The 27405-nt window shown below is 44.9% G+C and overlaps 1 protein-coding gene across 1 annotated transcript; it reads left to right on the forward strand.

The window, feature by feature from the left end:
* Positions 1–216: 216 nt before the first annotated feature.
* On the forward strand, positions 217–26298 carry PKNOX2 (PBX/knotted 1 homeobox 2). Its single transcript, XM_086476927.1, is given in 11 exon segments — positions 217–300; positions 6645–6784; positions 10759–10930; positions 14135–14323; positions 20581–20713; positions 20805–20902; positions 22639–22758; positions 24550–24626; positions 25041–25087; positions 25090–25218; positions 26051–26298. Coding segments are annotated over 11 exon segments (1437 nt in total).
* Positions 26299–27405: the final 1107 nt, after the last annotated feature.

Here is a 27405-nt window from a genome sequence, read left to right on the forward strand (position 1 = left end):
TCGTCAAATTATGATAAGCGTCATCAAATCAGCTCGGGTTTCTTTCAGGGCCTGGGGTGGTGGAGCACTGTGCTGGGGTGCTCGTGCGAGGAACGTCACGTCTCCTTTTTGCCCCTTTTTTTTTTTTTGCCTTTCTGAGGCAAAAAGGGGGGAAATCCCCCTTAATCCAGCGGCACTTCTCCCACCCACAGGTTCTCGATGTGACTCCCACCCAGGATGCACCATGTCTCCCCGGCACCGGCTCTGACGATGATGGCCACCCAGACGGTGCCCCCTCCTCCCTACCAAGACACCCCACAGGTGAGTGAGTGCCCCACAGCACCCATGGGCTCCTCCAGACCCCTCGTGACCCCCCAACTCCTGCATTAATTACCCTGCCTTCCTAAATAATGGCCGTGACAAAGTTTTTCACCCCAAAACTTTCATTTCAGAGACTGACAAATATTAAAACCCCTCTCGACACGATCTCCGGGATTGAAGGGGTTTGGGTCAAACTATGGGGTTTTTTTCCCCTTTCTGGCTTATTTTGGGGTTGCAGCATCTTCCTGGAAAGCTGACATGGTGGCATGTTTGCAGCCAGCAGGTTAATAAACTGGAAAGGTGAAATGTCTAGCAAAAGCGGGACGGATTGAGCTGTAGGAATGGCCTTTTGATTTATTTTTATGGTGTTTTTTGGCAACCTGTGGCAGGGGGAAAAAAAGACTTCATCTACGGTGTTGCTCTAAGGGGTCAAATAACTTTTCCAAGCATCGTTACAGAGTTAAATTATTCTAAGAAGGGGAGTTTGTCCAAGAGAAACTCTACCAGAGAACCCCAACGGGCTGGACCTGGGGGTTGATGTTGGATTTTAGAGACAGTCCCGTGCCTCGCAGCCCATCCTGAGATATTTCTTTTGGGGGGGGGGGAGGGCAAATCCACTTCACGTTTCCACTTTCCCAGCTGCAATAATGAAATGGGGAGGATCTGGACGGAGTGCTGAACCAGCTCTGCGTTCAAAGCAGCTTTTTGAGGGGGTTTAAATGGTAAATGTTGAGGTTTTCCATCATTTGCTGCATATCTCGGCTGCAAAAGCAGAAAAATCTCCCCTCCCAGGGCAAAAAAAAAATATAAATCAAGCCTGCTCTCTGCAAGCTAAAATAAATAAATTGGCTTTTACACCCCCCCCTTCCGAAGCCACCCGGGTCTCCTTTCCGCTCGTCTCCTTTGGTGGGAAAAGGTCACTTCTCGCAAACGACACCTCGGTGGGGTTTTTATGGCTCCTCCAACTTCTGTGTCATCATTTGCTCGCTTCGCTGCTCCGCTCCGAGAAGGGTTTTTTTCCCAATTTTTTTTTTTTTTCCTTTTGTCAGCCCCCCCCCCCCCCCCCCAACCTTGCTCACTTACGCCGCGGGGAGCCGCCATGCCGTTTTAGTCCTAATGGGCAATTTAAGGGACTTTTAAAATAGCCGAGATTTTCCACAGCATCCTCCAGTGGCGTCCCCTCTACCTTCCCCATCCCTTGCCCCTTATCTGCCCCCTATTCTAATCCATTGAATTTTGGGGACCCTCAGGAGCTTCGTTGACCAAATCCTTCCTTTTTTCCCCTACCAAGGGCATTGCTCAAGCATTTTTTCTTCAGTTTAGTGGGTTTGAAGGAAAAACTGCAGCCAATAGTGGCTTTTTTTGACTCGACGGTCTGACTGCTGTGAGGTTTTCACCTGAAAATTTGGGATTTCTAGGGTTTGGAAAAGCAAATGGCACAAATTGCCTCTCCCCAAAGATGGGGAAGAGATGGGGAGGGTCGGTGATAAGTAAAAAAAAAAATTTCAATTATTAGAGTTACAACCTTCTCATCAAGGGGACTGTTTAGGGGAGAAGAGTGCTAAAAAAGGGGTTTGCGGGAGCTTTGCGTTAGTATTTTACTGCAGAGGCTGTGCAAGCGATCACCCTCTCTGTCAGAAATGTGCAAAAATGAAGCAGAAATGATGGGAAAACCTGCCTTTTGGAGGAAAAAAAAATGTTTTAATAATCACCTGGTTCTCCTAATGGGGTGTAATATGAAGCATCATTTATACCGAGCGTAATCACGCTCACCAAGCAACTCTACCTGTTGACAATTAAAGAATCTGCATAAAAATCCATGTTTTCCGTAATAAATTCCAAGAAAAAGCCAAGGGAAAGTCTTCAGCCATTTCATTGTCAAAGTTAGCAAAAAGAGGTTGTTCTAGAAATAGGTATTTTCAGCACCAAAAGCGATGAAAGCAGCCTTGCCCTACCAAAAAAGTGCTTTTTAGGTGGTTACATCAGGGACAAAAATGGAAAATTATGAAAAAAGATACAATTTTATTTCTTCTTTACTTATAATATAAATATAGTTTTAAAATTTGTTAAAAATTGGGTGGAGATGTTGAGTTTTCAGCATTTTCAGCACAGAAAGTTCTTTTAGGTGGTTACATCAGGGACAAAACTGGGAAAAATACAATTTTTTTTTTTTAAAATTAGAAAAATATTTTTTAACAAAGTTGCTGGTGAAAACTTGGGTAGAGATGTTGACTTTTCAGGAGGATCAATGAAACCCCCGAACTCCTGGTGTCCTCAGCATATTTTTGGGCTCAGAACCACCGTTTTCGGCGTGTGAGACGGCGGTAGAGAAATTTCCCTGTGAAACGCTAAGGAATAGGGTAAATATTGCTGATTTGGGAGATTTTCTTGCCCTGAAGACCTTCGCCGTGGTTGCTCTCTAGAGTTGATGTGCTTGGCCATCGTCTTCGAAAAAACCCCTAAGGCCGGAGGGATTATGGCATTTAAACTGGCCCCGCGTCGCCTGGGGAGCAGCCGCCAGCTCCGGCAAAGGATTTTCTACTAAAGAAGCAAAAAAGAATATAAAAAGGAATAGAAGTGGGGAGGTGATGCTCATCGTTGAGCAAGCGGCACCTCCAAAATCTCTGATTTCACCTGGAGTCTTGCAAAAACACGGGGATTGTTTTACTTTTGTTTTTTTGGAACAATTTTAAAATATTTTTTTACATTTTTAAAGCCTTTTTAAACTTCTTTTACATTTTTAACATGTTTTTAAACTTTTTTTTTACTTTTTAAAAACTTTTGGAAACTTTTTTTAGACTTTTAATACTTTTTTACATATTTTTAGACTTTTTTTACATATTTTTAAACTTCTTTTACACTTTATTTTCGCCTCTTTTGAACAACTTATTTTGCTTTTATTTACATTTTTAACTTTTTAAAACATTCCTAACAGAATTTTTTACGTTTTAACCCATTTTTACATATTTGTACATATTTTATGTGGTTTTTAACCTTTTTTTACTTTTTTTAAACATTTGTTTTACTTTTTTTACATAATTTTTGTACATTTTTTGTTACTTTTTCTTACTTTTTCCCCCCTCTTTTGTTTCTCCTTCTTCCCCCCCACCCCCGTCTACTTTTTTTTTTTTTACTTTATTTTTTTTTTCCCTCCTGCATCTATTTTTGGCCATTTTCTGAAAAAAAAACCAACAAAACCCCACCTGCCTGCAACTTTCACCCACTAATCCACCCCTTTTCCCCTATATTTCCCCGTTCGAGATGCTCACGCTCCTGAGCCAGAAACCTGCTGCCTTTTTCCTCCTTTCCCATCCCCACCTGCTCCCTGTAAAGCCATTTTTGGCTGCATTTTTGCCTCCATTTCTGCCCAGCATCCCTATCCGGCTGCAAATACTCGCATCCAAACAACCTCTCGCCTCTTTTTTCCACCGTCTGGGGATTGTTTTTATTTTTTTTTAATGATTTTCTTTAGTCCAAGGTGAGGTAATGGCTTCGAAACAGCCGCAGAGGAGTTTCATTGGGGTTTTTTTTTTTTTGGTAATAGCCCAATTAGTTGCAGACTTGGCTGGAAACAGCCAACTTGGCAGGATTTTGGGGCAGGATGCGGAAAAGGCTTCGGCGTCCTGGTAAATGAGTGTGATGAGGGGAAAAAAATATTAAAAAAGGAAAAAAAAGGGAGGGAAGCTATTTTCCCCCCCAAAAAAGTAATTCTCAAGGGAAATAATATGGAGAAAAAGGGGGAAAAAAGAGAAAGTGGGTGAGGAGATACTCAGTGTCGTGGCTGGAGCATCCCAAAATCCGCTTTGCATTTTGGTTTTAGATAGAAAAGGGTTGGGAGGCAGAAATCCGAACAGCTGGGGTAGGAATGGAGAAGTGAACCCCAAATTTTCCCTAATTTAATTTGGAGCGGGGAAGGGAAGAGGGCTGGAAATCCAACCCGCTGCTGGGTTGGGCGAGTTGGAAATGAAACAGCGCCGGGTGAGTCTACAGGTGGCGGAGCCAAACTTTGGAGTTATGAACAATAAAGGAGATTAAAAAAAAAAAAAAAAAAGGCAGCAAAAGGTCAGGCAGAAGATATTAAAGTCAAATATTTTCCAAGCAAAAGGTGTCGCAGTTTTGGCCCAGCGCTTGGGTTTATGCAGCTTTTAAAGGCGGCGAAAAAAATCTGCTTTTTTCATGGCGAGAACCTGAGTTTAAGGGTGGGTTTGGCTGGAGAAGACTGTGGGCATACACATGTGTACATATATGTATTTTTATATATATGTGTGTGTGTGTATATATGTCTTGGTTTGAAAGACAGGTGTCTGTGGAGGAAGGCAGGAGCCTCCCTTGAAATGGAAAGTGCAACCCCCTTCCCTCCAAATTATTATAATTTTGAAATTAACGGGCCTTCAGGCAAAGATATGGGGAATAGGAATAACAGTTCTTTACTAATATATATATATATATATAACACAAAGCAGGAAAAACCAAACAACCCCCTGGTTTACACTGACAGAGTCAGGAATACAACCTGACACCCTGTTAGGGTGGCAGTAGCAGTCCGATAAGATGCTGGCTGCAGTCCTCCTGAAGCGATGGGTGTAGTTCTGTGGAAGCAGCAATCAGGTAAAAGAGTCTGGTCTTCCTCCGAAGGTCCAGTGGTCGGCAGGTAGCTCTTGTCCTCTGGAACTCCAGCGGGGGGAAAAGCTCCTCTGGGAATCCAGTGGAAGAAAGGCTGCTAGGGTGTTCAAAATCTCCGGTTTTATTTGGCATGGACTGCTTGGCTCCTTCCCCCCCCTTCCCCGGGCGGAGCATCTCACACTGGGATGGGGAGTCGTGAGGCAGTTCCTTGATGGGCCATGAACAGGAGATAGTCCAGGAGCGAGTTATCGATGGGTCAGGCGATAAGGCGTTGTTGTGCCCAGTAACAGGAGATAGTCCAGAGGGGGCAGGCAGGGAGCACCGCCCCACCTGGTCTCAACAGCTCCTGAAGATGGTCATAGAATATTTTTTTTTTTCCTTTTGGCACATTTTACACTGTAACCCAGGACAATATATATATAAACATATTATTTTCATCTAAATGATCACAGAAATAAATATAGAAGTATATCAGATGATAATATATAAAATATTTTTGAATAAATACTATATAAAATATTTTATTTCTCTATAAATAAACACATGAATATATAAGTTTATTAGACAAATAAATAAATTCTATATATAATATTTAGCGAGAGGCAGAGGCTTCCTTTTGCTACCCAGCTCAAGTCAAGATTGAAGATTTACTGATGAAAACAGGCAAATGCTCATTTTTTTTACAACATTTTGACACCAAAGCTGGGGAAACACCCACTTTGCATTAATTTTCCACTGAGATTTTGAACTGGATTTGGGGAGTTGCTGATGCATTTGAACCCAAATCGATCCAAAGTCTCCCTGAATTTTTTTTTTTTTTGGGTTGTTTTTTAACCCAACCTTGCGAAGATAAAGCGCCGCGTCGTGCGCCGCACGGCGGACCCGCCTGCACCAAATAATGCAGATTTCTGTAGCGCAATTGTTCGTTTTCAGTGGAAATTGCCCCTAAACCCTTGCAATCCTGTCCACGTAGCGGGAGGGGGTGGTTTTGGGGGTGATGCTGGCAGGACGCGCCATGACTTGCACATGCCCTGGCACCAACGCATCTCCCGTCTATAAATCCCTATATTTAATTTTGCCATTTTCCCACAAGCGAACTCTTAGGTAGTGGAATGTTTTCTTGCATTTTGCCTGCTGATTTCCAGCGATTCCTGTTGCGGCGGGGCTAAGGTCGTGCGATTTGGGCACTGATGAAAGAAAAAAATATCGATTTTATTCTATTATTTTTTTTGGCTGGCTTCTTGCAGCACAAAAAATGACTCATTCCCGGGCTTGGTGAGTTGGAAGAGGCTCAGGTAATTTTGGAAGAAAGTTTCAAATGCCGGGGTGTCTAGACAATAATACCTGCTTCGAGAAAAAAAATCTTGGCAAGCAGCAGCGTTGCAGCTGATTTAATCTGGGACTCCTGCAAAGCATCCCGTAATAAATTACCCTCCCGCCTTTGCCTTGCTGCTGGTGCAATAAGGATTTTTTTCCCTATATTTTCCGCAAAGAAAAAGTGGGAAAACCCTAAACCTGCTATTTCCAAGCTCAGATGAAATGCAAATTTATTTTTACCCCCCTGCCCCCAACCCGTCCTGCTCAGAGCCCCGTGGCAGCGCTGCCGCCTCCTAAATTTCACAAATTCGCTGCAAAACTCGGTGCAACAACAAAAAAAACCCATTTTGGTTTTCTTGTCTTCCTTTTTTTTCCCCTCTCCTGCCCCCACCCCTGCCCCCCAGATGACGGCCACAGCCCAGCAGCCCACCAAGGCCCAGCCCGTGCATCTCGCCACGCCGGCAGCGGCCGCCAACGCGCCAGTCCCCGCCGCGGCCGGCGACCCCCAGGCGCAGCTGGAGGCCGACAAGCGAGCTGTCTACAGGTGACGCAAGCCAATATCAGTGTGCATGGAGTCATTAATTGGTGTGTTAATTAATGCGTTGGTTCATTAATGCATTCGTTATGGTAATGCATTATTAATGCATCGATCCGGTGATGCATTGATTGAGGCATTGATTGATGCATTGGTTAAGGCATCAATTCGGTGATGCATTCATTATCGCAATGCATTATTAATCCACTATTATTCTAATGCATTAATTAACACACAGGAATGGGGGAATTAGCAATTAGCGCCTTTTTAAGCGATAATAACTATCGATAATAACGTGTGGTGGTGGAGCTCCTTCATGGACCTCGTTTTGCAGCATCTCCTCCCGTCCAAAATATTTGATAAATTACCCCAATTAGGCTTTTTTTGGGGGGCGAAACCATGCGATTTTGAGCTGAAAAAAGGACTAAAGTCATGTATTAACCTGAAATACGCAATTCATGCGTCCGTACGGGGTGCGGGCAGCAATGGGGGTGGGATGGGTGAGCCCCTCTGCTCCCCTGTTTTTCGTCACTTTGGAGATAATAATACATGATATTGTAATACATGCAGTGATGTTGTGTATAATTGCAATAAGTAACATTATAATTATGTAAATAGTATAATTATCTAAGTAATATGTAATTATATAAGTGATATGTAATTATTTACAATATTATAATGCGTACGGTAATGATGTAACAGTAATGTGTAATAATATTATAATACAATTAGGATTAAGGTTTAAGGTTAAGGATTAAGCCCCCGTTAATGGCCAGGGCTGCAGGGCCTTGTGAACCAAAAAACTACGGCTCGGAAGCGAAGGAATTAAAATCTTTCAAGTCCAAATATCCCAATCTTCCAAGTCCAAAAGGCCGGGAAAGGCGGATGAAGGCCTGGGCTAAACCTACCGATTTCCCAGGAAAACGCAAAGGACTCTGAAAAAAAAAAATCCAAAGATTTTTTTCCAACGCTGGAAAAAATTTTCTCAAGGCAAACGAGGTCATTCGAGAAAAAAAACCACCACCTCTTCTTTGCACTTCTGCGAGGACTTTTGCAGCGTTTGTGGGATAATGAAAATTAAAAAAAACCCCGAACCCCATACTTGGAGTTTTTACAGATTTAATTTGAAGGTCAAAAAACCCCCAGAAGTATCTTTTGGGAGGTATTTCCCACCCAGAAAAGTGGGGAGAAAATTGTTGGCTGGTCCCACACGTGGACTCAGGTGGCCCAGCCTGGATGCTTATTTTTTGTACCAGCCAAAACTAGCCCCCAAATACACTTTTGTCTCTAAAAACGCCCAAAGAGCATTTTTTCGCTGCGTGAAAATCTGAATATTCACCTCTACAGCGGTTGATATGGATTGTGTATATGGCATTAGCTATCAAATGCACACAGGGGTTTTTTTTTAGCCCTCCCAGGGCCATAACCTCCACCCAAAACGATGGATTTTTGTTAATTTTCAATAATTGCACCAAGGCAGAAGGCATCGGCCGTAAGTGGCGGTCCATCAACCTGGAGGGAAATTGCTGGGAAAACGCGATGGGAAATATAAAGAATGCTGGATGAGCCACCCCGCTGGGGTTTTATGCTCTAGCGGGAGGTTGATCGCCCATCAAAAAATTAGAAAAAAGGGGAAAAAATTCCTCCTCCCCCTCCCTGCTTGGCCTGGGAGCATCGTCGCGGGGACTGGTCCAGCAGCATCGCTTCTCTGCTGTCAATTTTTCCCAGCTGAAGTATTTTTCTCGACTTTATGCAACAGTGGGGCTGCGACTCTGGGACTTCCCGACAGATTTTTGGATCGGTAAAGATGATGCTTCCTGAGGAACCGCTGCTTCGACCACCCCAGTGCCGCAAACTGGATTTTTCCGACTGGGAAACGGATGTATTTCTTTGCATTAAGTTTATTTTCTTCTCTTTTTTTTTTTTTTTTTTTTGGAAGGGGAAAGGGGTATATTGGAGGTGGGTAAAAAAAAGAAACTCACGTTGTGATGTGTCGACGGTGCCGCCGGCTGGTGGGTGCGAAATTAGGCCATTAGAGGAATTCATTTCTCTTTATTAGCCCGTGTCGAATCCTTTTTATTAGTGCCTGTGAATGACCTCTCTTCTGCAAGGAAATGTCAGGGCCAGTTCAGCCCTTTTATTTGGAGGATTCCCTGGAGAAAAAAAAAAAAAAAAAAAAAAAAAAGAGGTGGTTTTTGGTTTTTTTTTTTGCAAAAAGCTTTTTTCCGCCCCAAATTTCATAGCGAGGACGGGATCCAGCTCGTGCCACAACTTCCGCCTGCAGACACCCCGTGGTGGCCGTTCCCTTCCCCTGCCTGTCATGGCCACAGGAAGAGCTGGAAATAGAGAAAACTGTGTATTTTGTGCATACAAAAGGGAAAAAAAAAAACCCTGACGCAAGAATTCGGCATATAGCTCGTGGCGGAAATCCAAATTTCGCTGCTCCTCAACGTGGACCTTGGTGCTCTCCCTTAACCCATCCCTGGGGGTTCTGCGCCTCCCTCTTGCTTTGTTTTACCTTTTTTTGATTTGATTTTGTGTTGGTTTATTTGCTACTATTTCATGTTATTTTGGCTTGGGGCTTTATTTATTTACTTTTAAAAAAATGCAAGATTTTTTTTTTAAATTGTTCGGTTTTATTTTATTTTAATTTTTTTAATGTATTTATTGGATTGAATACGCCATCCTGGGAGTAATTCTGTGCCTTTGCTCCTAACTGATGGAGCGGCTCTGGAAGCGGCAGCCGACACTTGCCGCTGAGCTGCCGGTTCATAAGTCCCAATAATTCAGCTGGCCGCCTGGAATTTGCCTTTCATATCCCTCGGTTAAGCCCCGGCGGGGCTGCCGAAATTATGAAATTATTTCCCCCCTCCCCTCCTCCCTGTTCTCCGCTCCAGCCTCGGCGAATCTTGCATTAAACCGGGATCAGGGCAGATTAAACTATAATATGCTGCGGTATTAGTGGCTGCAAATGAAGACTTAGCCGAGGGGTTTAACCCCTTCGCCTGACTGGCTCAGAAAAGACCAGCAGGAAGTGATTCACAATCATCTTTGGGACCATCTTTTGGAAAGAAAATGGTGGAGCAAAATCCCATTGCGCTGGGATAACTGGCGTGCTGGGGGAGACCGTCCCTGGAGCAGCTTTTTGCGTTTCTCCCCTGAAAGACTTCATAAATCCTTTTTATTTATTTATTTTTTTTTTTTTTTCATGTGCACAGCTGGAGAGGCTTGTTGAGGGTTGTGCTAACTCGTGGCCTTCATCCCCTTCTTCTCCACGTGCTTTGGTGTTGTATGTGTATTTGCATTTTATGTTGCATTGATGTAGCTTCATCATCAGAGCAGACGGAGGATTTGCAAGAATCGCAAGTGTTTTCTAATCATTTTGTGGGTTTGCAATAAGAACTGCAACTCTTTGCTTTCTAAGAGTCCTCTTGTGGTAAGAAAGAAGTGGGATTTGACCCATCTTCATGGACGGACATGGATGTGCTTGACAGAGGTGCAAAGGGACCTCTTGATGGAGGAGCAACCCATAGCAAAGTTGGGCCATAGGGTGCTGCGGGCATGTGGAAATACCAGCTCATCCCCATCCGGTGTCTCCAACCCAGAGAGACATTTTGGGGTAAAATCTTACCATCTACGAGCGGGTACTGGTGTCGATCCCCAAAAATGCAAAGCCACCAGGACAGCAGATGGCTCCAAGACGACCACCCCAGAGCCCATGGCAAAACATTTGGGAAATGCTGGCTTTGGTGGAAGGATGGAAAGTACCAAGACGCTGGGAGAAGTCGTTGCCTGGTGGAGAAATGGTGAATTTTGCAATTTTAAAGCTTTGTTGGAAGAGGTCTAGAGGGAGCGCTTGGGAGTGAGGTTTGCACCACCAGGCTTTTGCAAACTGGGAGGGAATGAGTGGATGGTGTGGGGTGAAAATGGAGACAGGACCTGAAACAGTGGGCGTTACGGGAGGTCTCCTCTGTCCTCTGCAGGCACCCGCTGTTCCCACTGCTGACTCTGCTCTTTGAGAAGTGCGAGCAGGCGACGCAGGGCTCCGAGTGCATCACCTCGGCCAGCTTTGACGTCGACATCGAGAACTTCGTCCACCAGCAGGAGCAGGAGCACAAACCCTTCTTCAGTGATGACCCTGAGCTGGACAACCTGGTAGAGGCAGCTGGGGCTTGGAGGATGGTTTTTGGGGGGCAGGGAGAAGGTAGGGGGTGAGAAACAAATTATGAAGATCTAACACTTTGGGCAAGATCTTTGGGCTCTCTTTGCAGTTTGGCCATCTTGGCAATGTTCTCTGTAGACCTCGTGAGACCTTCTCTAGACCTTCTCTGAGACATTTTCTGTAAAATCCCCTTTGAGAACAAACCCCGGCCCAATTTTTGGCTACTTTTCACACATAAATTCCATGGGGTCAGTGTGTTTCTTGGAAACAGCCAAGATCAGTGGCTGGTTTGTGTCCCAAAACTTGCAGTCTCTGCAGAAATTACTGCTCTTTGGGTGCAGCATGCAATAGCGTCTGCATTCTTGTCTGGCACCATCTCGTTTCAAGTGTGATGGCCAGCTCTTGTCCTAGAAGTAAGGAAAAATGAGCTTTTTCCAAAAAGGTTGATGCATACCAATGGTTTGGGACACTTTGGACTGTTTTTGGTGGCTTCCCTGCCATAGCAACACAAATTTTGTACTGTACCCACTGCTGCTGAGGGTCCCTCAGAAGACTCTGCTTGGGATGGAGATTTTCTTTTGCAGGGACTTCAGGAAACATCCCCAAATCCCATTATTTTGTCCAGGAAGCCTCCACATGTGGTCTCCATGGCAAGCACTCGGGTAGACAGCTCCATGGCACCATCCTGGTGCACCCTCCCAGTGCTCCACAAGCAAATTTTTAAGGTCAAAAGAGGCAATTTTGCCCGCCTCTGATGATGCACAGAGCAAAACACCTTCCTTGGGGGTTGGCATGTCCCCTGGGACATGTAGCAGCGGAGGGATTTCCATCCCAGAAAAGAAGCAAAATCAGGCAATTCACTGGCAGCTTTTCTAAATGGTACAGATATCAAGGAGGTGATTTTGTCTGATGACCAGTCACGAAGGGAAGAAGAACCAAGTGCAAATAATTCCGCCTTCCTGAAAAAACCCCAGAGACAGTTTCAATCCCACAACTTTTGTACTCGATTTCAGCTCACGGAGGAGGGTTTTGTGACATCCCTCAACCACGAGTGGCTTAGCAATCTGTGGAAGGCCCTCCAAAAAAATTACAGGCCGCGCCAAGCCCCGTTTGCAGATTACTAAACCCATTTCGCAGTGTCTTATAGCCAAGTACACAAATCGCTTTGGGACGAGCAACCGAAAAAAAAGAAATGGTTGGGATTATTTCAGTTTTGGGACTGAACGTGCATCAGATGTTGAGGTGCACCAAAAAACCCTCTTCACATTAAATTACATAAAAACAGGTACAATGATCTAGCGAGAGAGATGGAGACAGCTGAAGCTAAAAAAAAAGAATCTAAAATTTTGTGAGAGGAAAATCTAATCCTACACATATCAAGGTGAAACATCTCCAGCAAATGGTCAGTGCAGGAAACGTGTCCACAGAGGCTATTTTCACTGGAATTTTGGTGGTTTCTTGAAAAAATCCACATCAAGCATGTTTTTTGGCCGTGTTTTAGAGCACCTCTTGCTGCTGAGGTGAAATTTGCACTGATCCCATGTAAGTCCTTGCAGCACTGGATATATTTCTAGGACATATCTGTATATATTCTATCCAATGCCCAAAACTTCTCCAAAAGCCACCTGAGTGGCTCAGCGCGGTTGGCCTCCATCAAGACAAACGAGACGGTTAATGTGATGCTGAAGAAGGACCATTCCCGTCGGTGGGAAGCGCCAACTAGGGGGAATTTTGGATGAAAAAGTCTTGCGCTGCTCAAACCCCAACATTCCAATCTGTTCCTGATACTTTTTCCCTATGTGCATTGTCCTATTTTTTTGGTTATTCTTTGGGCGTTGTTTTTTTTTTTTTTAATGCCACCGATTTCCCCCGAAATCGGCGCTGGCAAAGCAGGGATGAAAAGGCCAGCGGCATTAGCTATCATTAGAATAAGAGTCATGTATTCCTCACCGCCGAGATGCACATAATTAGAAATTAGAAAAAGGTCAGATCTCACCATTATCAACTCAATCAGCTGCCGAGTGCCACACAGTCAATTAATTCAGCATCTGTATTTTTTACAACCCCGCGCACGTACGCCGTCGGACTGTAACTCTTTATCCGGACAGATATACGACGCAGCGGAGCAGGGACATAAAATGAGACCCTAAGCAAATGAGCTGAGATAATTGAGAGATTTATTTTTTATACATATATGTGTCAGGTCTTCTTGCCTTTGCCCTTGAATATTGACTTTCATGGCCATTGAGCCCTGGGAGGATGCGAAGAGCCGGGGTGCGACACCTCCACCTTGCGCTGACGGTGGAGGAGGGAAAAAACGGGGGGGGAAAAAAGCAAAAAAAGGCAAAAAAAAAAGGCAAAAAAAAAAAAAAAAAAAAGGATTTTTCCAGCCACAACCCATCATCCCTGTTGGGCACCACCCAAAAATTCGCTTTCTCCATTGTGGAGCCGCCCACCCGAGTTTGGCGCTGGATTTTTCGGGATGTTTCCCAACTGTGAGGACTTGCAGTTTGTAAAGATGACCACTAAAATTTGCAAGTTAAAAACACCCTTTGAAATGCAAAGACGCTTTGTTACATAAAACCGGATTTATTGCCCCGGAGTGAATAGCTGAAATTTTATATATTATGCAAGATTTCAAACAGCGGCTGTAAAACTTAAGGTTTCAGCTTGGCGAGAGGAATGTTTTATGTGTAAATTTTTTAACGTTTATGGGGTATGTTTTAATGAGGCCCAGGCTTTGCACCAGCAACAGCTTACGGTGGAGTTGCAGCCCCGTAATCTTGTTAGAAGAAGTGGCCTCCAGAGAATAACCAAAGACTTTTCGACAGCCAGGGCTTTGGCTCAGACTTTTTTTTTCGGCACGGGGAGCAATTCCCACGAAGGTAATGGTGAATCTTGTGGATTTTCACCTCTTGGGATTTCAGAGGTATGAATGACGGGCAGGGTAAAGAAATACAGAGGTGCTGAGGGGTGGGCTCTGGCATGGGTTTTGGGCAAGGATATTGATTTTTTTTGGCTTTTTTTGGTGTGTTGAGAAAGGCAACGCATTTAATTCTACCACAGGGATCGATTCCGGGTTAGGCGTTGAGTGAGAAAATATTGATTTTTTTGTTGGTGGTTGGTTTTGTTTTTTTTTTCCTGATGCTTCGTGGGCAAAAGTGATTTTAACTTTGCCGCGGTGTGCCCTTGCGTAGATGGTGAAGGCGATCCAGGTGCTGCGCATCCACCTCCTGGAGCTGGAGAAGGTCAACGAGTTGTGCAAGGACTTTTGCAACCGCTACATCACCTGCCTCAAAACCAAGATGCACAGTGACAACCTACTCAGGAACGACCTGGGGGGGCCTTACTCCCCCAACCCCTCCTCCATCAGCCTCCACCCCCAGGTAACGCCTTAAATATCACCGGTAATCACCATCGTTGGCACGTTGGCCAACGGGCGAGTTGGGCCAACAGGGTTTGAGGGCTGCTCTACAGCTCTTGTGGCCTCCTGGAAATTCATCAAAACCCATCCCCAGTTGTGGAAAATCATTAATAAAAAGCCCTTATTGCGCTCATACGGTGCAATAAGTGACACCGTGGCAATTTTTTTTCTTTTTTTAAAAATGGGGTTTTTTTGGTGGCCTTTTTTTCCATGGGTTTGGCCGAGCTGCAACCCCAATGTTTGTGTCCCCCCTGCAAAAGGGAGAGACTTCTCCTAAACTCTTATGACTCAGCAGTGAAACGTGGGGGGGAAGGAATTGCAGAAGCCATGCAAGCACATGAGAAAATGGACAAGAAATTTGCATTTTTTCCAGGAAAAAATACCATTTATTGTCGGGAGGGACAGAAACACCGTGATTTTCTTGGCTGCTTCCTCTCTCCCCATTCTTGTCTTCGTTTCAAAGCAGCTCAACAGATTTTTGGGTCTCAGCTAACCCTTTTTGGCTTTGCTGCACCTTTTTTTTTGCCCCGGCACATCTTGCAGTTCACCCCCACCGTGATCAACATTCTCACCTTGACTTTTTTTGTGCATAATACGGGTTTTAGCTGGAAGAAGGAAACATTTGGTGCCTCAGTCACAGTGGGAAAGTAGAAGGAGGTGCCCAAGAATTGCAGAAGCATCAGCTGAAAAGGCCAAACCAAGCGGCACCTTGGTGACTTTCGGAGCAAAATAACAGATTGTAACTTAATATTTGGAAAAAAGTTGCCCATGGGTCAGGGTTTTCACGTGCAGGGAATAAATGTTGGCTGGTTGCATCCCAAAAAACTTCCTTGATGCAATGTTGTGTGTTTCTCTCTCACACTTCATTTTTTTTGGGGGGAGGGCGAAATGAAATTTGGGGTTGCCCAATCCAGCCAGAAATAACTGCAGCCAACCCAAAATAACCCAGGCAGCTCTTGGGGTTTTTCCCTAAAAAAGGAGGCAGGTGGTGGGGGCTTTTTAGGGCATTTTTTACAGTGGTGGAAAGTTAAAAATAACGTCATTTTTAGCAGCTCGGCTCCAAGTCCTGCAGAGTTTGAAGCTCCCAACACGATGCTTATGGCCCAGCACAGGGAGGTAAAAGCCCCCCCCAAAAGTTTTAGTTCTTATTTGGGTTTCCTGAAAGCACCAAACCACTTAATCATTGATCTTAAAAAACCCCATCCTCTCTCTATTTTCTAATAGTGCCTAGAAATGGACTTATTATCCCTTCGCTGCTTTATGGTAGCATTCCTTATGATCAAAATTAGCAAGACACTTGCATAAAAGAGAACAATAATTGCTCAACGAGCATCTCGTTTGTAATTTATTAGTTTCTATTATTGTGCGTCACCATGGCAACAGCTCGCATCCCGGGTGATGAGAGAGATGTTAGATATGAGCCGACGAAGCTCCTGGTCCCAGCAAATGGAGATGCACGTTTTTTATCAGTAATTTTCATGAAAATAATAAGTGAGGGAGTTAATGAGATGGAAAGCCGTCCTGTGGCTATTGTGTTTTTTTTTTCCCCCCCCCTCTTTTCCTTTTTTTTTTTTTTAAAGTGTTGATCTAATTAGAATGCATCGGTCAGGAAAAGTAATGAGGATTTAGTGCCTCACAAAGAGGTGGGGATCATATCAGAAAATTAGCACAAGTCTTTGGAAAATAATCAGGCCCACGGAGAGGTACCAAGCGCCTCTGGTTCCCGCAAACCCAGAGCTGCCGACGGTTCCTTTCCGGGCAAGGCTTGAAAGTTGAGAAATTCAAGTGAGGATTTGGAGGCAGTTGCTAAATAAATGGGAATGCGCCCAGGAAAGACCCAACTGGAGGGGAAACGCTTGCTCAACAACGAAGGGATTTTCAGCAGGCAGCAGGAGCTGAAATAGTCACCGTGATAGACCAGAAGGAGCCACCATCTCATCTGGCCGTTGGGTGAGGATGACGTACCAGTGACGATACGACGGCAAATTTTTTCTAGTTATCCAGCTAAGCAGTGTCAAGTGCCTGAGTGCTTTGACTCATCGAGTATACTTGAGTTTGCATGGATAAGGCTTAAATAAAAAAAAGGGTGGAAATACTCTGTATCCATCAGGTGAGTTTTAAGGGTTGGGGATGCCCCAGAGAGCTGAGGAATAACAGGATCAGGGTTTAAAAAAAGGCAACTGAGATGATGTCACTAATTATCATCCTCTTAATCTCATGCTGAGGGCAGGTAAAACAGCTAAGGGGCCACTACTTTAGGAATGGATTTTTTTTTTTTTAAATCTAAATGATGGAAATGTGATTAATAGCCATGAACGAGGTTTCTCAGAAAATAGGTTTTCTCAGGGTATGGGAGGGTCATCGAGCGTTTTGTGAGGAGATGTACCACCTTGGTCACGAAAGCGAAATATTTCCATTTTTTGCAAAGTTTTTTTTTTTTTTTTTACCACGGGACAGCCTGCCTAAAAACTTACAGATCCGCAGTAACAAGGACGTCGACCCAAACTGAGAAAACAACGTCCGGAGCTGCCAAAATGTCATTGCGGGAGAATCGTGGTTGGATTTTCCTGGTGTATCCAAAAGGATGGCCCTTGGCTTGGCGTTGTTTGTGCTTGCTAAGATGAAAACCCACAAGAATTTCTGGAAATGCATAAATGCCTGGAGGTGATGGAAAGATGAGAGGGCACCCAAACCGGTGTTTCGGCTGTGGCTGAAATCTTCGCCTGTCGCCAAATCTAGAGATGACTCCTGGCGTTGGCCAAGTTTGGGTGGAAAATTTGGGTTTTTTTTCCCTGTGTGGGGAGCCTTCCCTGAACCTTTTTCTACCCTGTGTTCTCCATCGTGTTCTCATTTTGTGCTTCGCTTTGTTTTGTGGAGGAGTTTGAGCCTCTTTGGCCTGTGAGTCCACCAAGCAATTCCCTTGCTTCCATTTTCCTTGGTTGCTTTTCACTTGGCTTCGTTCCTCTCTCCCTTGAGTCCTTTTCGGACCCTTTTTAACTCCCTCTCTTCATTTATTATTTTTTGAGGTTTTTAGACAGGGATGGGAGGGGGGAAGTGCTAGTTGCATGGGGGGGGGGGGAGGGGGGAAAGCGCCAATTTAACCCAATGCTTAAAGTTAATCAGTTCAACTTTCATTCGACATCAAAGTGGTCCTCACTGCTCTCCAGTTGACTTCACTTGCAAGGAAAAAACCCACCGCAAAGCCAATTGCGTTGGGGACCACAGCCCTGCTAGAGGTGTTTAAATTGGATTAAATCTTGCATTTTTCAGCTCTGGTTTCGAGTGAGAATTGCAGCTGATTGGCAGTGATTAAATGAGCATTTTCTTCTTGAATTTCTCCTCCATCTTGCTGGTGGTTGGAGGCTGATGGTTGGGCTGGCGTGACTCGATGCAGTACTTCTCTGGGTAGATCTTAATTTATCCAGGTTTGCCCTGTGGACAAGCCTGGATTTCTCTGTTATTTAAAGCCAACTTGTTTCTCATCTGCGTCCATCCACGAAGGAGCCTTAAGAATCTTCTTACATGACTTTGAGTTTGGCCAGCATTTTCTTGGCAAACTCATGGGTTGCTTTTTTCTCCAACTAACCCCAGTTTTCCTCGAGCACAAATAAATGTCACAAAGTTAGGCTGAGACAGGAATTCTTACACCACCTAAAAATAAATTGCTGTTACCATAAAGCACAAGGGGAAGGACGTCAGCTCAAGCAGCGCTGAATTTTAGCACGTATTTACACTTGGTCTTTGAGAATTGCCTTATTGTAAGAAAGGGGATTTTTTGGTGCAATGCAAGAAGTACCAGGTCTTTTTTTTTTTTTTTTCCTTAAAGTGACTTTTAATTCAGAGAAATCATATTTTGCTGTAGAGCTGTGGAAGGTCAGCGCCAAGACGTGGAGCTGCAGAGACACCTAGTGATGCATTTTGTCCGCTCAAGTTTCAAAACTGACGGAAACTTTTCAACTTCTTGGAGTCCTAAAATATCAAATATTTTCCACTGCAGCAAAATCACAAGCGTAATATAATTTGGCTGGCATTTGTGATCCAAGGCAATTAGCATGCAAAATATATTTTTTAAATCTTCTTGGAGATACCCATATTTATTTTAAGGCAGAGCCTCCGCTTCCATTGGGTACCCTTGGTTTCACAGTGCCGTTGCAGAAACACCATGAATTTCTTTCATATCTTTTCCTAATAATTACCAATATTCTGCCTTTTTGGAGCTGGTGTTTTGGGACAGTTTTCCTCCACGCCACCAAAAAATGCAATTTTTGGCATCATAAAATGCTGTTGAAAATGGCTGTATCTGGGAACGGCAGTTTCTTGTTTCCATTTCCCAATATCCCAAATTATTTCTTGACAATGCACTTCCAAAAATGGTCTTCTGGATGCCTTGCTTCTGGAATAATCGTGGAAGAGTAAGGTAGGAGAGGAAAGCTGGAGGACATCAGCCATGTCCAAACCTCTGGCCCGTATCTGACTGCTTTTTGAGGTTCTCCAAGGTCCACATTTGGCTTTATATGAATATTTCCACTGTATTTGTTAGCTGGACACAGCAAAAGCCAAGTGCGTTCAAAAGCAACTGGTTTTTGCTTTGTAGACTGAGAAATCCTCATTTTTCAAACCATTTCCCCCAATGGGGAGGCCATATTAAAAAAAAGTACAAGTATTTTACGGTCCTGTTTGCATTTTTTTGTTATTAATTTTGCTATGAAAAGGAATGTCTGGGAGGCAAGGCAAAAATTCACAGCAATTGTAGCAGAATTTCCAGATAAATAATTCTCAGATCATCAATGGAGAAGACAAAAATATCAGGCCGCAGAGGCGGTGGTTTCGACGTTTTGGGTTCGGCATCATGGGAGGGGAAAATGCAGCAAGGGATGTTCATAGCAAAAGCATGCAGGGAGATCAGAGTTTGTTCAGAACCGTTGCACAGGCCAATCGGTGGTGGCTGATGGGGAAAAAAGCTGATAGAGGCACGAACGTAACGGGGAAAAGCGAAAAAAAAAAAAAAAAAAGGCCAAAAAATGACATTTTCCCCCCAGCAATGGGAAATGCATCGCCGTGGACACAGGGGTACCTTAACTCCCCGAGGAATGATGCACCCACATCATCTCTTGGTGTAAAATTAATTGATTTGTGCATTCAAATTCCCATCTCTGTTGTTTTTATTGCAAGGAAAAGAGGAACTGCTGCTTCTTTCGGCTCGACCACGTTTGCGTGGTCGCCTTTTCTGGTGTCGTTGCATGTCACTAGTCCAGAGAAATTTTCTTTTCTTGAACCAAGTAATAGGTTTCTTGAAGAAATGCATCAAAATGAAGGGAAATGGTATAAAAAGATGGAAAAAAAATCCCCTCTGTTGGCATTTTGTTCAACAGCTGAGAAGCAGGTGGGCACCAGGGAAGCAACGCAGGATGGGAAAACGGGTAGAAAAAGGGGAAAAATATTTTTATTGCAAAGAATGAGTGCAATTTTGCTGGGCAAATTAAGAGAGACAGCGTTATCTTGGGCTTATTTTGAAATTACAAAGGTTATTTGCAAAATCCTGCCCGTCTGGGAGGTCGTGGGACATCGGCCTGTATTCCCCCACCACCTCCAGCACCCTTCCCTTCCCGAAATGTTGCTTTAAATACTCAAAGTAATCATTCAATTTGGGCTTTTTTCCAATTGCTGCTTGCATGCAAGACCTGCTCCAGAGCTGGGGCTGATAATGAGATTACAGCTTTTGGCTAAAAAAAAAAAAAGTCCATTTTTGCAAGAAGTCAGCTTAAAGCTGCAAGCAATGATGTCAAATGGGGTTATATTATTATTATTATTAATTTCATTATTTTACTGCTGTTCTAGCAAGGGGAAACCATGGTGCTTGCCCTGGTTTTTAGCAAATGCTGCATTACCCAGTTCCAGTCAAAGCATCAAAACCCCAGAAACTTAGAGAATGAGGACTGAAAAATTCGTTCTTGTCTGTTTTTTCCTCTCCTTGTTCCTTATGGGGAATAGAGGCTGCACAGAGAAGATGACTTTGGGGAAGATGCTTAGAGGGAGCTTTGCAAAGCTTAAATTCTTCTTTTTCCACCTTTTTTTTGCAATTGCAACAAACCGAAAAATCCCTTTGTCTGCACTTTTGCCTGTGGAACAACCTGAGGGGGGAAAACAAAACAATTATTGGAGTGGGAAAATGAAAACCTTGCATGCTAAAATTCGTGGTTTAATGGATTTTTGTCACAGGAGATGCTGCAGAGCTCACCCGCGGCACTGCCGCCCGCCTCCAACCCACCGCCGGGCATCGTGGTACCGGCGGCCGCGCTACCGCCGGGCAACTTGGCCATGAGCGCCGGTAGCGGCTCACCCGCCGTGCCAGGTAGGGACCACGGGGGACACTGGCAAGGGGGGAGGATGTGTGGAGAAATCTGGGGGGTTCCGTGCCCCCCCACGAGCCTTTTCTTCCCTAGGTGGAGCGTTGTACCAGCCCGTGACGATGGTGACGTCGCAGGGCCAGGTCCTCGCCCAAGCCATTGCCCCCGGTGCCCTGCAGATCCCCAACGCCCAGGTAAGACCTTCCCACCGCCAGTTTGGTGTACAGTTTACAGTGTTTTACACTGCTGCAGCAAGCAAAAACCCCAATTTCTCCATAAATGCAACCCTTGGAATATCCTAAATTTTTAATTAGCAAGAAAGGTTGATTAAATCCATCTGCCAGGAGCCTTTAGGGTACCTAAAAAATTACAGCAAGGACCTAACAAATTGTAGCAATGCTTATATTATTGGCGTTTTGTATCATATTCTAATATATAGGATATAATTTATAATTTAGGGTATTATATAATGTATTATAATATAATACAATGCCATACCGTATCAGCTGTCATATAATATCGTATAATATCATATAAGATATGATATGAAATGATATATATTATTACTATTATATTATGGATCTGGGATCACTGGCCTTTCTGGTGTGGCAATCACAGCACTCATAGAAAAGGCTCATATTTTTTTCCTTGCTTTATTGCTTTTGGGGTATTTTTTTAGCCATTTGCTCTGTTTTGATTCCTTTTTTTTTTTTTTTTTTTGTCATTGCAATTAACTACATGGGGTTTCCCGGCGTGGCTGCAATGAGGCAACAATTTGGGGTAGAACGGGATTTATAAGGGCAACTTGTTATCCCTGTTGGCTGCGTTGCCTGTGATCTCTTCCAAACCCCCATTCCCCAGGAATTTTGGGGAAAACCCCATCAATTTCTGCCATGCTGCTTCCTAAGGGAAGAGCGACAAGAATCCCCCCACACCACCCCATGAAAATTGTCTTGTGCAACGCCCCAATTTAATAGCAGGAGCCTCTTAGAAAAAAATCAAAAGGCATTTTGGAAAAGGGTGGCACCTCCCTGGCAGGTTTTATCGCCCATGCAATGCTGCTTTAGATTTCTTTCTTTACTATCTCTCCGTTGCGGGGCTTCAATCTTGCAGCAAAACCCTCCGTGGGGGGGAAAAACACGCGCGCAGGGAATATCGGGGCAGGGAGGGAGCCCCAGACAAGCACCTCCGGATGCTCTTCCCGCGCTGCCGGCGTGATTTATTCAGCGAGAGCCCAGGGGAACCACAGGGACCTGCTGGCCTGATGTTTAATTCATCCAGGAGAAGTGTTGTGATGAAAAGCTGGGGGAGAAAAAAAAAATTTTAAAATCCCTTTTTAACTCCAGCGCTGAGGTTTCAGTTTGGTTCCTGCGCCCTCATTAATACTTCTCTTGCAGCAAGATGTTGATTTGTGATTTTTGGGAGGGGAAAAAAGCAAATTTTTGATCAACGGGCATGTTTCTCCTCGTGGGGGGAATCAGCTGGGTGAGGAAGGCAGGTTTGTAAGAGATTAATGAATGGCAGGGTTTTAACCTCAGGTTTGGAAAGTCATCTTTTGTGGTTGGGTTTTTTTGTTGTTTTTTTTTTTTTAAGGTGAAATTGTTTTCCTCCTTAATCACCCATCGAAAACAGTCGGAGCATCATCACCACGGTGCCGGTGACACCACAGGGAGAAAAAGCCCTCTGCAAAGCATTTGACACAAAACCAGAGATATTAAATAGAGATCCTGGGGCAAAATGTGGCTTTAATGCAATTTTGGGGGGAAGAGAAGGGGTTTTGCATTGCTCCCTTCAAGTGCCTATTTTTTGCACTCACCTCACTCCCACTTTGGGTTGGTTTTGCTCCTTTTATTGGGTTGGTTTTGATTGTTTTTTGGGTTGTCCATCGCCATTTTCAGCCAGTCCTCTCCCCGTTCCTCTCCCCTGGCAGGTGAACCTGGATCTCACCTCCCTCCTCGACAGTGAGGACAAGAAGTCCAAGAACAAGCGGGGTGTCCTGCCCAAACATGCCACCAACATCATGCGCTCATGGCTCTTCCAGCATCTCATGGTGAGCACCGCAGCCGCCAAAACACCCTGTAAAAACTGGGAAAAAAAAGGCAAAAAAACCCCCAAACCCAAACAAATCGAGGTGGTTTTGTCTGAATTTATATTCAGAGGCACAAAGTGGCTTAGGTTTTATTTTGGGAGTATTTTGGGGATGACCGTTTTCACTGCGGGTGGCAAAAATACTCCCTTAACGCACGAAGAAGCGAACAAAACCAGAGAGGGACTTCCACAAACCATGGCAGTGGGTGATGGAGCATTTTTTTTCCAGTTAATAGCTACAAAATACCATTTTCCAGCACGCTGGGGTGTGAAAGCTGCCCCACAGGTGTGGTTGTGGCACATCAGCAATCAGTTGAAATACAGAATTACAAAATCACCCTGGTTTTGGCATTGAAGATGTAGGTAGATGGAGGGAGCTCAGCGGATGCAACCAGGGTATTTTCATGCCAGGAGATTGCTCTCCCACCAGCAAAGCTGGAAGAATGGCAAAATGCTAAACCCCCCCACTTTTTCCTCAACTATTTGGCCAGGAAATCACTCAGAAGCTGGTTGCAAAGAGTTGCATGAGGCTCTCCAGGAAGGTGGGAGAACCACAGATAACAGCAAGGTGGAAAATAGCAGCTCCAAGGAGCAACTTGGGGTAAAACATGACCCAGGACATCGAGCAGCAGCTGGTTGAGAACTTCCCAGCCTTTTTTTTTTTTTTTTTAATGGGATATTTTGGATTTATTGCATTGAGGACAATAGTGTCGCTGCGTTGGGCCGCCATCCCAAGCTGCATTGTGCATCTCCCGTGCTTTTGGAGGGCTGAACTGCAGATTTGCAAGCAGAAAAGGCATTTAGAAGACCCGAAACTGAGCCACAGATTTTCTGCCGGGTGCCAGGAGAATCCCGTGGTTTGAAATTTCCAAAACTGGATCGAAAAGCTGAAACAAATTGCCCTTCTACTGGATGGTTGGACCTTTGCTCTCAGCCTGGTCCTCATGGTCAGAAGATGCTTGGTCTTCCCCATGGGCTTTCTCCATCTGGCATCATAGATGATTTGGTTTTTAACCTAACTGAGCTCATCATTTTATTGGAAATTGTGTAGCATCAGCAGGAGGAAGGAATGCTGGAAATAATGTCAATAATGGAGATACTTTTGCCAAAAAAGAGGCATTTTTAACCCCTTTGGCATCCCTGAGGCCCCGGTGGGGCAGGATTCTCCTGCATGCCATGACTTTGGTGGTTTTGTCAAGGAAATGACACTCTTTTGGGGACAAACAGCTGGAAAACAAGTCATAGGGACCAACACTGGCGCTGGTTTGGGGCTCTGAAAAATGACATGTGGGGCTGGTTTGAGAATAATTTCATTTTTGGAGTTGGAAAGGAGGATTTGGGGAGGAGGTTGTTGAAGCTTTGAGTGCTGGTAGTCTCCCGGTGCAGATGTTTTGGGCTGTTTTATTGATGCATCTGACAAAGAGCGTTGCGGGTGACAGCAGGTTTTGAAGCCCAAATCCCACCTTTACCAACAACCATTATTAGAAAATCACAAGAACTAAAAAAATAAGTATTATTTTCCTTCAAGAAAAAGCCTTTGATGGAAACCCTTGCAAAAGCCCTAAGGATACGAGGGAAACCACGATGCTCTCAGAGGCCACCCTTGAGTTTTGCATCTAAATGCAAGAAGCCACCAAGTTTGGGGGGGCGGATGAAAAAAAAATGGGTTTATTTCATTGTATTTTTTCCACTCAGGGCTGCTGTTTTGCACACAGGGATGTCATTTTGCTGCCCCCACCTTTTTCTTTTCTAGCATCCCTACCCCACAGAGGACGAGAAGAGACAAATCGCCGCCCAAACCAACCTGACCCTCTTGCAAGTCAACAACTGGTGAGCGTGTCGGTGGCCCGGGCAGTCATCTCGCTGGCTTTAGAAATTTTTCACGCTATTTTGCTGCTTTATAATGCTTTTTTTTGGGGTAGCCTGGGCGGTTAGGGAGGATTTCTGGGAGACGGGCTTGGGTAGGTTTAGTCCTCAGCGTTCGTTCGTGATGTCTCAGTGCCCTCTCCTGGCAAACCCAGTATGCAGCAGCCTCTAACTCAGCTGGAAAAAATAATGCAGTGGTGTAACATGCCACAGACAGATAAAATAGGGTAAAACCCCCCAGATTTTTCAACCATGCAGTCACTTTCGGAAGGGTTTTACATTGCAACTCATCGAATTGTTAGAATGTCTGTTGTTTTAACTCAAAATTGGTGCACTGACTCTTTCTTACTCGAATCGTCTCCCTTTTTCCCCCGGAAGGTTCATAAATGCCCGGCGGCGCATCCTGCAGCCCATGCTCGATGCCAGCAACCGGATCCAGCCCCCAAAGCCAAGAAAATCAAATCTCAGCACCGGCCCACCCAGCGGTTCTGGCCCAACTCCATCGCCGCTGGTGTCCTGCAGCAACAGGGTGGCAATTCGGGGACAAATCCTGACGGTAAGGACAAACCCTGATGGCTCCTGCCCTTCTGGAGGGGGTGGCCGCACATTAAATTATGGCCTTAATTGGTAATTAAGGATTTCTCAAGCCCTTTATCACCCTGTGGGGAAAAATATGTTGAAGGCGTGGCTTAGGCAACAAGATCCTTCCAGTTGGCCATCACAAGGGTGCTGGCAATGGGGCACTGCCATCTCCTCAGCATAGGAACGGCCTCCAAGGATCACCCGCTATGGGACATCACTTGGCACGTCTCCTGAGGTGCTGGGGAGGGGATAAAGGGGGAGGTGGGGAGAGGAGACAAAATGAAAGACAGATGAAAAGATGAAGATGAGACAAGATGGGAAGAGCAAAGCTGCAGAGAGAACAGATGATGAAAAAGAAGAGGCATACTGGATGGAGAAGACGGATGAGAGAAGGCAAAAAGAAAGATGATGAAAATTAAGAGGACTAGAGAAGATGAGATAAGATCAGGAGCTGAAGAGAGAACAGATGATGAAAATTAAGAGGACTAGAGAAGATGAAGAGAGCAGAGATGAGAATGGACTAAAGAGAGCAGACGAAGAGAAGGTGGAAAGTAAGAGATCTGCCCAACCAATCTGGGCATCTATTTGCTCAAAAATAAAGGTTTCTCATTATTTAATGAAGATATGTGAACTAAAAAGCTAAGGGTTGGACCCTGGGGAATGGCTGGGGCAGGTGGGACACCCTACAGGGGGCTTGGTTCAGGTATAGCTTTTTGCTTGGGTCATTCTTAGTTTATGCACTTTTTTGTCCTTTTTATATTAGCTGGGGAGTCCTTATTTTTATATATATATATTTTAAATTTCAGGCTCACTCAGCATGGACAACCTGCAACCCCTCTCGTCAGCCACAGCCACCATGGCCATGCAGCAGGCCATGCTGGCGGCCCACGACGACTCCCTCGACGGCACCGAGGAAGAGGAGGAGGACGAGGAGGACGAGGAGGAGATGGAGGAGGAGGAAGAAGAGGAGGACGAGCTGGAGGAAGAGCCTGGTGGCCTCCCAGCGGCGCCCAGCGCCGACCTTGGCTTGGACCACAGTGACTCGCTGGAATAGCTCCTTCTGCGCCCTCCCCAAATCATTGACAGCACCAGAAACAAAATCCCCCCCAAAATGCCAAAAAAACCCCCCAACCCTGGCACAAACAAGAAAAACAAAATTGGTGAGAAAAAAAGCAAATGGGCGGCGCTGGCAGATGCCCCGGCTGCCCACGGGAGCACCGGGACCACCACGTCGGCGCGTGGAAGTGAAGGACACACGTTTACAAGGCACATATTGTGGCCAGATGAATTTTTTTTTCAGGATTTATTATTTCCCCCCCCCCCCCCCCCTTTTTCCCTTCATTTTTGGTAAGAAAAGCATTTTTAGGGGAAGCTGTTTTCCCCCTGTGATGCTCGGATGCTGTTGGGTGACAGCGGGTTTTCACCATGGGCCTCTGTGTCCACTGCTTGGATTTCTTGGTGCAAGAAAAAAAAACCAACCCACCCCCTGGACTGATGCTTTTTGGGGTTTTTCCCCCAGAAAGATGATTCACAGGCGTAAATATCAGCACACGGGGAACAACAATTATCAGCGAGTGCAAATTCTGCTTCAGGTCGGATCTGAGGAGGGGTTCGTGCTCCTCACCCACCAGATTGCCCAAAACTCCCTGTTTTGGCCCCGATGCTGCAGCCATTTGGTGACTCCGGATGCAACTTTCTGGAAAAGGGAGGAAATTTCCCCCAAATCTTTTAATTTATGTGCTAAAACCCCCATCGAATCTCGAAGAAAAAAAAACCCCATCCTCATCCTTAAGGGCTGAGACTGGACGCGGAGTTGGGGGCAAAGCCTCCGGGAGCGAGACTTTCCCAGGGCGTTTTGGCATTGAGTCAGGAAAAAATGGGGAAAAAAATGGGTTTAAAAAATGAAGATTTCCACCCAAAATTGGGTTGGCGACCCCCCAAGATTATCCCAGGTGGAATGAAATTCATATTGTTGCTGGAAAAATGGTTTCTCCCCGATATTGTCCACCCATGTGGGAAAACGGTGGAGTTTTACCCCAAACGAGCCATGGGGAAGGGCGGCTCTGCAAAAAAAAGGTCTTTTTAAAAAAAAAATCTAGCAAAAGGGCAAATTTCACCTTAAAACGTGGCGCAGGAGGAAACGCAAAAGCAAACCCGGGTG

Source organism: Leptosomus discolor, chromosome 22, assembly GCF_034619465.1.
Source record: "Leptosomus discolor isolate bLepDis1 chromosome 22, bLepDis1.hap2, whole genome shotgun sequence".
Lineage (NCBI taxonomy): Eukaryota > Metazoa > Chordata > Aves > Leptosomiformes > Leptosomidae > Leptosomus > Leptosomus discolor.